Below are 14,065 nucleotides of genomic sequence, written 5' to 3' on the forward strand. Positions count from 1 at the left end.
CATATATTTAAAATTATTTTAAGAATGATAAATGAATAAAAATGATAATATTTTAATAGTATATATGTTTATTTATACGTATTTATTACTTTCAATTTAAAAATTTATATATATATATAATATATATATATTACAAACAGCTAATGAATCAATTATTTTATAAATTTTTAAATTATATGTATATATACTATATATAAAATAGTTATAAGAGATATTCATTTATTCTTTTTCTCATAATTCATTGTATAATTATAAAAAAATTTTAAGAATAGTTTCATATGAAAAGATAAAGTAAAAATAAAAATTATAAAATTTTGATTGAAGCTTTGTGCTTTATTTATTATATTTATTTATATTTAAATTGTGTTTTTAAAATTCATAATAAAATACATTAAAGATACAATAATTCAATTAGTAATAAATGAATATAAAGCAAATTATATATATCAATACTTTTAATTCAAATTTTATAATGTATATGTATATACATATTAATGTATATATGTAATAATAATTCTATTTAATAATTTATATACATTTATTAAATTATGGAAACTCAATTATTAAACTCATTCAATTAATAAAGTTGTATTAAATAATTGAAAAAAAAATCAATTCCTCTTTTAGTTTATGTTCATAAATAATTAATTTATACTCTAACTACTGTGATTACTCTAGTTATTTTTATAGTTTAATTATAGGCAAGTTTTATAAATTAGAAAAAAGTAAATAATAAATTAAATGATAGAATTATAATATAAATTCATATAATCATATAATAGCTAGTCATTTTATCAGTTTATCATATAATAATACTACAATATGTACAATCTCTCATAAAAATTTGTGATACATATGACTCATGTCAATTATTTATAAGAATTTGCTTATATATAATAAAAATATATATGATAAAAAAATTTTAATTTTCTTAAATTTCAATTATTATACAAGATTAATATTATAATATTATAATTTTATTAATTTTATATTAAATTTGAATAAAATGAAATTTTACACTTTCTATAAAACTGCTTTTGAAATATTATCTATATAGGATATATTATTCTATTTTATGTTCTTAGTTTGTTAATTGAATTGAATTTTAATTTAATGCTTAATTATTTTCAATTAAATAAATTGAATATTAATTATAATTTTAATTTTTATAATTGAAGAAATAAAGCTTCAATCACAATTTTATTATACTTGATTTTTATTATATTTTATTGTGTAAAATTATTTCCATTGTCGAAATCCATTATATGTGTATCAAAATAAATATCTCTGTAAATAATGCTTTTAACAAAAATTGGTTTAAGTAACATTTTGTTATATTATTTAAACTTTTAAATTATTTATTTAATTTCTATATCTTACATTTTTTTAAAATATTAAGTTTATATTATATTTATATTATATAATAAATGAATTTCAATATTATTTTTCATTAAAAATTTGATTTTTATTTAAAAAATAGAAGGAAATGTATCACAATCTAATAGATTAAATAAAATAATACAACAATACAACAATAATACAATAATTTCAATAATACAACATGCAGTTGTTTTTTAATGTAACATTTAAATATGAATCAATCATTTTTTAATCATCTAACATTTAAATATGAATCAATCATTGTTAAAATCATTATTTACAGAGTTATAAAAATGATCCCAGTTATACATTCCCTATGCTATATATTAATGTTAGTACATATATGTATATATTTGTTATAATATGTAGTAAATATATATGATAATATACATTATTTATTTTTCGTGCAAGTTAAAAAAATATTATATTATATACTTTTTACATATTTAAGCTCTAGTATAATATTTTACATAAACATTATTAAAAATTTTAATAAATTCATCCTTACCTCATCAAAGAAAACTTGTGTTTTTCGAAGTATATGCTTTAATTCAGTTAACTCCAAGAAGTTACGTTTAAGTGTCTCAGCATTTTGATTAACTTCTCGTAATTCATTTTCTAATTTTTCAAATGTTGCTTCAAGATCTATCATTTCTCTGGGTTGTGGAGCTTCTGGATTTTCCCCAGTATCGAGCATAGGAATACCATCTTTTTTAATTTCTTTTTCCAAATATCGTAATTTACGTTCCATTTCATCACAACGACGTACTTCATTAACAAATTTTCGTTGGAAAGCATTAACATCAGGATTAAGCTATACAAACACAAATTGATATATAAAATAATATATATATATATTATTATTATTTTTCTTTAATTAATGAGTTAAATATATAAGATATTTTGATTCAAAAATTATTTTATATATTTATTTAACAAAAATAAAAATTTCAATTATATCAATATATAATTATTTGTACATATATGAAATGTCACTATTCATTAAAAATTATGTTTTAAATAATTTGGAAAAATATATTATTTATTTTCTTTTTTAGTTATGAATAGATATATTGATATGAAAATATATTGGGACAATAAAAATAATAAAAATTTTATCAAAATGAATATTATTTTATAGATTTCCTAATCTTTTTCAATAAGCTTTTCTTAATGGATATAATTATTTTAATTCAAAAGTATACTATACTATTTTTAAAAATATAATATGATATAGTTTTAAATAAAATAAATTAAAATATTAATAAAAAATTTTAATAAGTATCATTACTTCTTTTTGTGTCATATACAATATTAAATGAAGAATTAATTTTTCATTATATTATTATACAATTCATAATATTAAATTTAAAACTTAATAATGTGAGATATTTTAATCATGCAAAAAATAATATCTTAAATAAACATTATAATACTATCAAAAATAAAATTTAAAAAAGATATTCCCATTAAAAAATTAAATTGATCTTCGAATTTCCTCATCATTCTATATATAGAATATATATAAAATATATATATTATAGAAAAATTATTCCCATTTCATAAGAACATTTTTTTTTTGTGACATCACTTCCTTAAAGAATACTTAGCCATATTCAATTAAAACAGATGTTTTACATATTATAAAAGATATTTTTAGCAATGTAACATTAATTTGTATGTAATTTAATTATATGTTTATACTCTATTATATTATAATTTATAATATAATTTAATTTAAAGAAATCATTATTGCTATATTAAAATGTTATTGTTTATTTCTGAATTTTATTTTTTCATTTCGAAATTTAAAAAAATAGATGTTACTTATTAATTTTACAATTAAATATTTTCTCGTAAAAATGGCAAAAAAATTCAAAAATATTTTACATTTTTTAAATATATTATACTTACATCTCGAAATTGTACAAGGCCAAGTTCTCCAAGTTCTGAGACACAAGCATAAGCTGCTTCACTTTGTAAGAAGAGTTGACACAAGGTCATCTCTTCGCTTCGAAAAAGCGATCCCATATTAAATTTCAATTAATACAGGTTAAAATAATTATATATTTGTTATGAAAAAAAAATTTTTAAGTAAAACAGAAAAAGACAAGATTAGAAATAAAATTGCTTCAATGTAACTTCTTCTTGCCAAACATTTAATAGATTAACACACTTCCCGATTTCGATTACAGAAGTAATCAATAAAGTAGTCACGAGGTGAGACAGGCATAAATTACGAGTTGAAGGTATATCGCTACTCATATTTTTAGTTAACGCCCAGAAACTATACTAGCGACATCTAACAGTTTTGTAAATATTATCTATTTTCTTAGAAAAATTAAAAATTTAATCAAATTAAATATTAATTTAATATTAATAATTTGAAATTGAAAAATAATTTTTTGATTTTTAAAAATAAAAAAACTTAAAAAATATATTATTTTTTCTATATTACATTATATATATACTACATTATCTACATGATTTTGTTATTCACGTTTTAGTTCATATAACTGTTACTATATGTCAGCACATGTTGTTACTACTAAACCTTCTATTACGTTAATGTCATATGATCAGTTTGTGAATTCGTATTGAATTTAAGGGAGTGTCTGAATTTTTACTTAGAATTTTAGATATCCTTTAAAATAAAAATGTTAAAATTATTTTTGTGTTTTATAACTGCGTTAGTTACAGGTAACTTTTTTTAAATGATATTTAATTTTATATCATTTAATTGTATATTATTTAATTAATTTAAAATATTTTTATTATATTTAATATTATTATTTTTTATTATTATAGTTACAGCAAGTGGGGATTTTGTAGTTTTACATAGTCCAAATAGTGTTTTATTCAATGGAAATGAAGAAGTGGAACAAAGTTTACTAAAAGAAGTATTAGCTGCTGCTTTAGGTTTCACTGTCAAACTGGTGCATCTTTAAGTTTTCTTTTATATATTTTTTATTTATTAATAATTGTAATATAATATAATAATATTTTAATCAAAATAATATTAAAAAGTTAACATAAATTAAATATAAAATTATATTGCTGCAGATTTATCGTGAAATATTTCAAATTTTAATTATATATTATCATTTCTGTTATAGAGAGGAATATGGAATGGCATTTCTATTACTGATCCATTCAGACTTCCAGAAGCTGTCGTTGTAGTAGCAATAGAAGGAGTGGATTCTTTAGATATACCAAAAGGAAAAAGATTTCCATTAAATGTTAATGAAGTTGAAGAAACTACATGGCAAGCTCTTAGAGAACGTCTTGAAGAGAGAGATAATGATAATACTTTAGTAAGAATATCTTTAGGTGATGGATTAGATGCTGTGAGTATTATTATAAAATATTAATTTTAACAAAATAAAGTAAGAGTTTTTAATGAAACTAATTATTAATTTAATACATGTATTATTTTCATAAAATCATTAATTATTAAATTCATTAAAATATAATAATTAAAAAATAACATAATACAATAATAATAATAATTTAATATTTATTGCATAAATGTACAATATTTATAATATATATATATATATATATATATAAATAATAATAAAAATAATTTCTATATAATATGAATTTAGCTAGGACAATCTGCACTTGGAGAATTAAAACCTACTCCTATTGATGAAACATCTTTAAGAGCCTTAAGTTTAAGCAAGGAAGAAGATAAAAAGTTTTTGGAAGAAGTTCAGTTACTTCATGCTATTGCTAAAAAAGCACCTTCAGCAATTAAACCAGATTCAAAGTCTGATATTTATTGGCTTGTTATATCTGGTTTGCGACCTATTTTTGATGCTTATGGAAGCAATTCGACTACTTCTAGAGAAGCTTTATCATTATTGAATAATGCTTTAAATGTTATTCATGATGCATTTATTCAAGCTTATGATGGTCAGGTAAGAATTTAAAAAATATTTTATAATATTTTTAAACTTTAATATTTATTAATGTATATATAATAAAATATTATTATAATATAATAAAATACTATTAATATTCTAATTCAGGTACTAATTGTGGCGTTTACAAATGATGCAAGTAAAGTACATCATATCCGTTCAGTAACTCTAGAAAGGCAAAAACGGGATACTTCAGATACGGTTTGTATTTAAAATTATATATGATTTATAAAACAAATTTATAACATTATAATTATGAATATCAAAAAAGCAATTAATTTAAATACTGGAATACTGGAATATAGAATTAATCCAGATTGATTTTTTTCATACTTTGCATATTTGTACATATATATACATTAAAATATCAATGTTAATTTTTTCAATTAGATTTAAAGAAAAGATAGATAAATAAATAGAAAAATATATATTTATATCAACATTTATTACTTTTTATAAAAATAAATTATGAAATGCAATGTATACTAAATAAACATAAAAATGTAAGTTTTTTGAAAATACACTTTTATGAAGAGATTTTTAGATTTTTTCAATATAATTTATTCTAGTAGTTTTTTATACTTTTTAAATTTAAAAAATATCATAACATTGAAAAATTAGTAAAAATTTATTTTTACAAAAGATAAAATTTATTTTATATTTTTTCTTTTCAAATTAAAACATAACATTTATTTGAAAAATAAAGAATAAATGGAATTGACAATAATATTTCAAATTTATTCTAGTTTTATTCAATTCCTTAATTAAAAAAAAAATTTTATTTTATTATATTTTAAAACATATTTATATATTTTTTATATTGATTTTAAATCAAGAAAATACATATTATTTAAAAGTATGTATATATTTATATAATAAAATAATTAAAATAAAAATATATAACTATATATAAAAAATATATTGTTCAAAGTAACTATTATTAACATAAATTATTTTAATACTAACAGTAATAATATTTTACAAATTGCAATTATATATTAATTAAAATAAACTAATATGTGTATATTTAATAATAATTACATAATTCTTATTAAAATTTAAAAAATAGAAAGATAGATTTTTTTATTTATGAAAAATTTTTTTAATAATTATATAATTAAAAAATAATATAACATTTTGAATTGAATAAATTTTTATTGTTATATTAGTAAAAATTAAAATATAAAAATATATATTATAAAAAAACGTAAATTTCTATGATTTTTTAGGATATATTGCATATTGTATTCAATACATTACATAATAGAAAATTGCAGCTGCTGATATATATATGTTATGAAATATGATTTTAATCTTTTTTTCTAATTGTCTTTTTTGTAGAAAAATTAATTTTAGAAATTAATAATTCGTATATAAATTTAAAAATGTGCAAAGTTTGAAGATTATTAAATTAACTTTTTTTAAATTTTTTTAAAAATTGTTTTCTAAAAAATTTGAAAAAGATGATATCTTATAGAAAATGAAAATTATTATATATTTCAATAGAAGTGTATAGTAGTTCTTAATATAAAATTTAGCAATAAGTATAGTCTTTTGTATAAGATTTAGCAATGTTGATATTACAAATGTAAATAAATTTGTTTTATATAAATACTATTTTCATCAAATTTAAGATTTATAAACAATTAGCAAAACTAAATAAGTTACTTATTATCATTTAATTAACACATCTAACGATTTAAAAAATTATTATTAATTAAATAAATTAATTATAATATAATTTAATTTTAAATTAAATAAAATAATACTTATATAAAATATATTTGAAACATATAAAATTATAAATGATAATTTGTTAGTCAGATAACAGATAAATTTGAAAACATTTTTATATATGAAAAATTTTAAATTCTGCATTTTATGTGCATTTGTATTATCAATATTGTTATAATCTGTAATTTTCTATTTAATAAAATAATTTTTTACATTTGTAATGTTTAATATTTTTTAATATAAATATAGCAACCATATGAAGGGATATGAATAATATATTAGATCTTATAATATATTTGATATATTATATTTTAGCTATTGAAGAAATTGCTGATTAAGGTGGCAGATTGGATCTACATTTCTCTTAAATACTGTACCTATCCCACTTATTTGTTGGGTTGGATATAATAATAATTTGTTGATAAATATATTAGGTTATAATATTTACATATAGGATATTTTATATCATTTTATATTCGTATATTCATTAATATGAATTTATAACAGAATTAATTATATGATGAAATACATGGCTATAACATTATACATCCAAAACTAACTATGTTTTATGTAGAAACTGAATTTTATGGTAAAAGTATTAAAAATGTTATTAATAAATGTTTTTATTTTATGTGAATAGTGAATATTCACATTGCAAGTTTAATAAAAGTTTCATATATTAGAATTCAATGATTGTGTCACCTATATATTTTATAGGCTAATAAAACTAAAAATATAGAATCTATTGGAAGAAATCTAAAAGAAGAAATATGGCTCAATAATACAAAATTTAATAACAACAATAATAATAATTATAATAATAACAATAATAATGTAAAAAAGGTATGTTCATATGATTGCATGAAAATTTTGTTAAAATTGAAAAAGTAGATTCTTGCATGATTTAAAACATGTTAAATTATAAATAATACAGATAGTAATTATAATTCTATGATTTAAAACATCTAAGATATGGTAAATTATCAAGAAATATTTACCATATAATTTTTATAAAATATTCTCCAAAATATAAGTCCAAAATATATGGAATACAAATATTATACAATATTATACAATATTATACAATTATATACAAATATTAAATTTTTTTTTTTCAAATTTTATACATATATTTCATATATAGTACTTAATAGTTAATCCTTTAATATTTCTAAAATTATTAAATATTAATTTCTCTTTTTATAAGATTATAAAATTCAGTTTTTAACATTTTTCTATTATTTATATTCATTAATAAATATTAAAATATAATTAATTTATTACTTATTTTAATTTTAAAATACTATTACAGGTATTTAATTATACATATGTGTATAATTAACAATCTTCTAATATAGTATAATTTAATATATTAATATTTTGTTGCATGTTATTTGGCACCAATGACAATCTGTAAGTGTGATGCATTGATTTCATTAAGAAAAGTTTCATTTTCTATAAGAAAAAACTATGAAACTTACTTTATAATGTTATTTTAAAATTTTTTATATTTTAACTAAATTATAATTCATAACAGTTTTCATTTTAATTTGTTCTATATACATATGTATATGTATATAGAAATAAATTTGAAATAAATTTCATATTTAATTTTAATTTTGAGAATGAATATCATAACTTTAAAAATTATTATATTATAAATTCAAAATCATATCATATATAAATATATATCTAAATAACTACAAAATATAGGAAAAAAAAAAAAATATGCAAAAAACTGTTGCTGGTTTTAAAAATTTTAAAAAATCTCAGAACAAAAATATTTATTATAATTATTCTTAAATTGCATGTAAAATATTTCTTACGTATTAATATTAGTCATTAATATGGGACATTCTACTCACAATTATACTATTTTTAAATCTTAATTATTCGTTAATTATTCATTGAATACCACATATAAATTGTGTTTTTATTTACTAATGTGTTTTTGAATTTATTTTCCCAATAATTTTCTCTTTCTCTGAAAGTGAATATTACATATTTGTGAATAACTGCATGAAAAGTTAATAGGATTTATAAAGAATTATATAGTTTTTCATTCATATATACATATAGATCAAAGATTTTTACATATACATATAGATTAAAGATTTTAAAATTATCATAACAATTAAAATATTACTTAAAAGTTATTGAATATTAAATGTGTTTATGTAAAAAATTACACTCTCTTATTAATTAAATTATATTATTTTATTATAAAATGGTCATTTTATCAAAATTTTAAACATTCTTCAAATTCCAATATTTATTCAGTAATCGCTGTAAATGATTATCACGCAAAAATTAATATTAATATATATATAATATATAAATTTTCCCTCAAAAAAAGGATAACTTTAATGATTATAATGGTAAAATGAAGTTATTAAATTTTGTTATTATTTTGTATTTCATACTTAGATATATTATTATTGAATGATATATTCTATTCTGATATTTTTTTATATATTTCTTTAATCCTAATTAATTTTTTTTCTGTTGATTATTTTTAGACTATAATTGATTTATTATTATGCTCCATGTTCTAGTATTTTTTTTTTAATTGATCGTTAAAGGAATAAATATTAAATAATATTCTTACTTTTAAATATTTATAGTTTTTAAGTTAATTTATTTATAGTTAATTTATTAATTCAAGATATTTTTCGTCAATTTTTATATACATATATATTTTATTTTATGATCGAAGAAAACTGATTTTGAATAATCAAATAAGTTCGCATTCTTCAATTTTTTTTTTTCTGTCTTTTTTTTTTATAATCGTCAGACAAATTTTCTTTGATAGAATTCATTTCTAATATTTTCTATTTTTTTTATTTGTGAAGAGAAAAACTTATTTTTATCTTTTAAGATTCTAACTCTGGAAATTTACATAAGATAGGACCTAAATAGAATTATTAGGGTATCCAATAGATTTCTTAAAAATACTTTAACAACATAATAAATTATAACGACATTAAAAAAAGTAATTCTATAATTATTGTTATACAATTATTAGTGTTATCATATTAAATTATTGAAATTGTTTATTAAAAAAATATATGATTTTAATTTGAAAAAATATAATAATATATAAATAAAATATATAATATATAAGTAAAAGTAAGATTAAAAAAAACTAATTTTATAAAAATAAATCTTTTCAAAAATTTTGAATATATTTTATTAAAAAAAAATAAATTTCTCGATGTTAATTTGAGTTCAATAGTCGTCATAATACATTAAATATTAAGATAAAAAATAAAAAATACAATATTAGAAAATAAATAAAATTTTACTATACTTCTATTTTTATTTTACACGAAGATATTCACAATGTGGCTAAATATATTTCATATATCTTGTATTAAACAATCGACAACTACTGTGATTAAAAATAAATTAAATTTGGATTATTTTGAATTAACACGCAACAAATGTCGTTTACATAAACACATATACTTATAGCAAGATGAGCAACCAGAAAACAGAAAGACAGAAGGAGAAGAGGATTTAAAAACTAATAACACTAACATATCCTCCGATGAAACGAACAATTCTACTGCAAATAATGATAATTCTGATCATAATGGAAACAATGAAAATCAGGATTTGACTAATAAGGAGCATAAAATATATTCCAACACACAAAATATAGGACAGGTATCATAAACTCCTTAACATGCATTCTAAAGTTTTAATTTGTAATTAAGTTATAATTTGAAAATTTATACGCATTTTATCATATCAAAATAAGGATGCTTATTCGAGAAATATTCCATATACTCCCATTTATTTTAGTAATATGTGTACATTTCCGCATAAAAAAATATATATATTCTTTAGTTTCCAAAATATATATATTTTTTGATATAAAAATTACATATTTTTTTTATCAATAATCGTCTTATTACAGAAACCAATATAATTTTATATATATCTTTTTTTAATTGTGTATGATTTTTAATAAATATTCGTGATATAGAATATATTAGATTAATGATATAAATCAAAATACAATTTATAAAAATTAAAAAATTCAAATAGAATTTTAGGACATGTTATTAATAATGAATATTGCGTGAGTACAAGAATGTAATATACCTTAAAAAAATATCTTTAAATAAATATTCTCATATATTATTACGTGAATGATATCTTAGTAATAGCTTATAAAATTTTATTTATTGATACCACTTATTTCTTTTACTTATATAATATTTAAGTTTATCATTCCATCAAATATAAATTAATAATCTATTAAGTTCATTTAATATATATTTAAATTTTATATTTATATATAACAACAAAACTAATGTAATTATTAGATATTATTATTAGTGAAACAAAATATATTTTCGTTTTTATTTCACATTCTTCTTTTATTTCAATCATTATACTGAATGAAATATTTTATTATTATTTACATTTACATCTGTATCGCATGATAACACATAGAAGAAAGATGTAAAACATTTTATATAATGATAGCATAATGAATGTAAATGTAATCGTTAAAGTAAAGGATGTATGTGGTTTCAGTTTGTAAAAATTATTAATACGCTTGTAGAAATTTATCGAAAGCTTTAGAATGCATTGTTTTTTGACAATGAGAATGTTTGTTGCCAATAGTATTTTATGCAAATATATATTTAATTATATTTTATTTTGTATTTGATATATGCTTCTATATTTATCAATTTTTTGCCATCTAATTTTTAAATAGTATATAAGGCAAGTTAGATATTTGGATGTTGATTTTTTTTATTTTAAGCTTGAACAATTTATATATTATAAATATGAATTGTTATGTATAAATTCAAACCATCCGTACATGATAATAAAATAATTTACTTAACTTAATAATTATTAATTATTTTTTGTATATTTTTAGAAAACTGTTTTAAAAAAATTTATTTCTATATGCAACAAGAAACATTGAACATTTTTTTGAAAATTTTAAAGTAAAATTTTTAATATTTTTTGTAGGAAAAAATCGAATAATATATAAAAAAAATAATACAAGTATATATAATTGTTAAAATAAATAATTTCTATCGTGAAAGTTAACCATAAAATTTCTTTTATATTTTATTTTGTTTGATGATGTTGTTCAATATTTTTTAAAATCTATACATAATTAGATGTATAGAGATGTTTTATTGAAAAATATCGAGTTGATTTTCAATATTATATTTATAATTAACGTAAAAATTATTATAGCATTTTGATGTTTTTTTTAAATTATATTAACTTTTATTGTAAAACATTTTCTTATATAATGGATTTTATAAATATTCAAGTTAAGTGAATTACAAATTAGATAATTATTAAACTTTGTTAGTTACATAATACTTCTTAATTATTTTTTAATAATAATTTTATCATGGATGAAAAATCAATGCGATTATTTGGTAAGATGCATGATGATTTTATATAATGAAAAAGTATAATATTTTTTAACACGTTTTGTGCCGTTTGTATTTTAAATTTGAATGAAAGTTATAGGAAATTTAGCTAGAAAAAAAAAATCATTTTGATTTTCATTAAATTTCTGATATTTCCATCTTTTTTTTTATCTTTATTTGGATAATATAGTATATAATTATTTATTTAATAAAAGTTTTACTTTCACCAACTGTACTGTAGTTTACATGGTTCACGAATGATAAAACATGGCACGAAACATATTATAGAAACAAATAAATATCATTTAAGAAATATAAATAAAATTAAATAATTATCTTAATTTTTACTTAAACAGGCATAAGTTTTCTATGAAAATAATATTACATTAATTATACAATATAATAAATGATATTACACAATATAATAAATGCAATTTAATGAATTCATTAAATTGGGAATTTTTACAATTTTATTATTGTAATAGAATATAATATTTTATACATCGAGCTTTTTGTTTCAGGTATATAATCTTTCAAAAAAATATTCAGAAGATTATCCTGTCATCTTTAATATATTCTTATGGTTTGGAGTTGTTTTTGTCTTTTCACTTCTTGCTATTTGCAGTACGTAATTTTTATTATTTTATTATTTTCAATAATATATATAATATAACATTATTCTAATTTTTATTTGTTTGTTGCAAAAAACAGTTGCCATTTCACAAATGGATCCAGGACGAGATTCTATAATATACAGAATGACTTCTAATCGTATGAAGAAAGACAATTAAATGTAAATACAAATTAATATTACTCAAGTAAAAAATGTTCTTCATTCTCATATAATGCACTTTATTTTACCAGTTTTATTTATAAAATATTTAAAATTCCATCTTAGATCATTGAAGTGATCTTTTTTATATGTAGAAATATAATGAATCATTATCGTATATAAAGTACTTGTAAACAATCAATCATTTATCAATCGTAAAACATAATGTAAAAAATTACTTACTTTATTTTTTTGTTAAATATTATATAGAATAATTAAATAACTGAAATTGTATCTATATACTTATAACAATATATATAAAAATGTTCACATTAGATTAAATCTGTTATAAGCGAGTACAAATAATAACGAAATATATATTCAAATGTGAAATTATAGAAAATAAAGTTATCAAAATTAAATATTTAATTAAATATTTAGTTAAATATTTTATTAGCTAAGTTAATTAAGTAGATATTAATATAATTGTAAATTTGATTGTATGTAAAACTATAAATATGGACATATGCATATATATTTTCATATCGAATTAAGATATATTGAATTAAAATAACAAAGATTTATTAAAAGAATTTGTAATCAAAAATCTTGATCAGATAAAATTGAATAATATCAGATTTCCTGTTAATTAGTATCCATGAATCATAAAAATCAAGTTATTATATGATAGAATAATCTTTTTTTTTCACATACATCAAATTTGAATAAAATCAATTACATATGACCATCACAAAAAAAAATTTAATAAATATTATATATATATATATATATATATATATATATATATATATATTTAAGCGCGTATTTATAAAATTATT

At 17.5% G+C, this 14,065-nt stretch overlaps 2 protein-coding genes across 8 annotated transcripts in view; one reads left to right on the forward strand and one right to left on the reverse strand.

Annotated features, from left to right (window-relative positions):
• Vha100-1 (V-type ATPase subunit a family protein Vha100-1) overlaps positions 1-3,633 on the reverse strand; it is a 35,458-nt gene extending 31,825 nt beyond the window's left edge. For all 5 annotated transcript variants that reach the window (XM_012491990.3, XM_086914870.1, XM_086914869.1 and 2 more), the window contains exons 1-2: positions 3,295-3,633; positions 1,889-2,194 (exon numbers count right to left, since the gene is read on the reverse strand). In XM_012491990.3, coding sequence (XP_012347444.2) covers positions 1,889-2,194; positions 3,295-3,411 — 423 coding nt within the window. In that variant the 5' untranslated portion in view covers positions 3,412-3,633. The remainder of the gene's footprint in view (positions 1-1,888; positions 2,195-3,294) is intronic.
• A 252-nt stretch (positions 3,634-3,885) lies between these two features.
• ATP6AP2 (ATPase H(+)-transporting accessory protein 2) lies at positions 3,886-13,660 on the forward strand. Of its 3 annotated transcripts, XM_012491996.3 has the most exons (9): positions 3,920-4,080; positions 4,189-4,316; positions 4,497-4,727; positions 4,989-5,303; positions 5,415-5,507; positions 7,758-7,883; positions 10,515-10,709; positions 12,976-13,078; positions 13,166-13,660. In XM_012491996.3, the coding sequence occupies exons 1-9, from the start codon at positions 4,038-4,040 to the stop codon at positions 13,243-13,245; spliced, it is 1,314 nt and encodes a 437-aa protein (XP_012347450.2). In that variant the 5' UTR covers positions 3,920-4,037; the 3' UTR covers positions 13,246-13,660. The 3 variants fall into 3 exon arrangements, with proteins under 3 accessions (XP_012347451.2, XP_003697602.2, XP_012347450.2); XM_003697554.4 differs by lacking the exon at positions 7,758-7,883 and having other exon boundaries at positions 3,902-4,080; XM_012491997.3 differs by lacking the exons at positions 7,758-7,883; positions 10,515-10,709 and having other exon boundaries at positions 3,886-4,080.
• Positions 13,661-14,065: the final 405 nt, after the last annotated feature.

This window comes from Apis florea, unplaced genomic scaffold, assembly GCF_048593485.1.
Source record: "Apis florea isolate Af1SG1 unplaced genomic scaffold, ASM4859348v1 contig_3756_pilon, whole genome shotgun sequence".
NCBI lineage: Eukaryota > Metazoa > Arthropoda > Insecta > Hymenoptera > Apidae > Apis > Apis florea.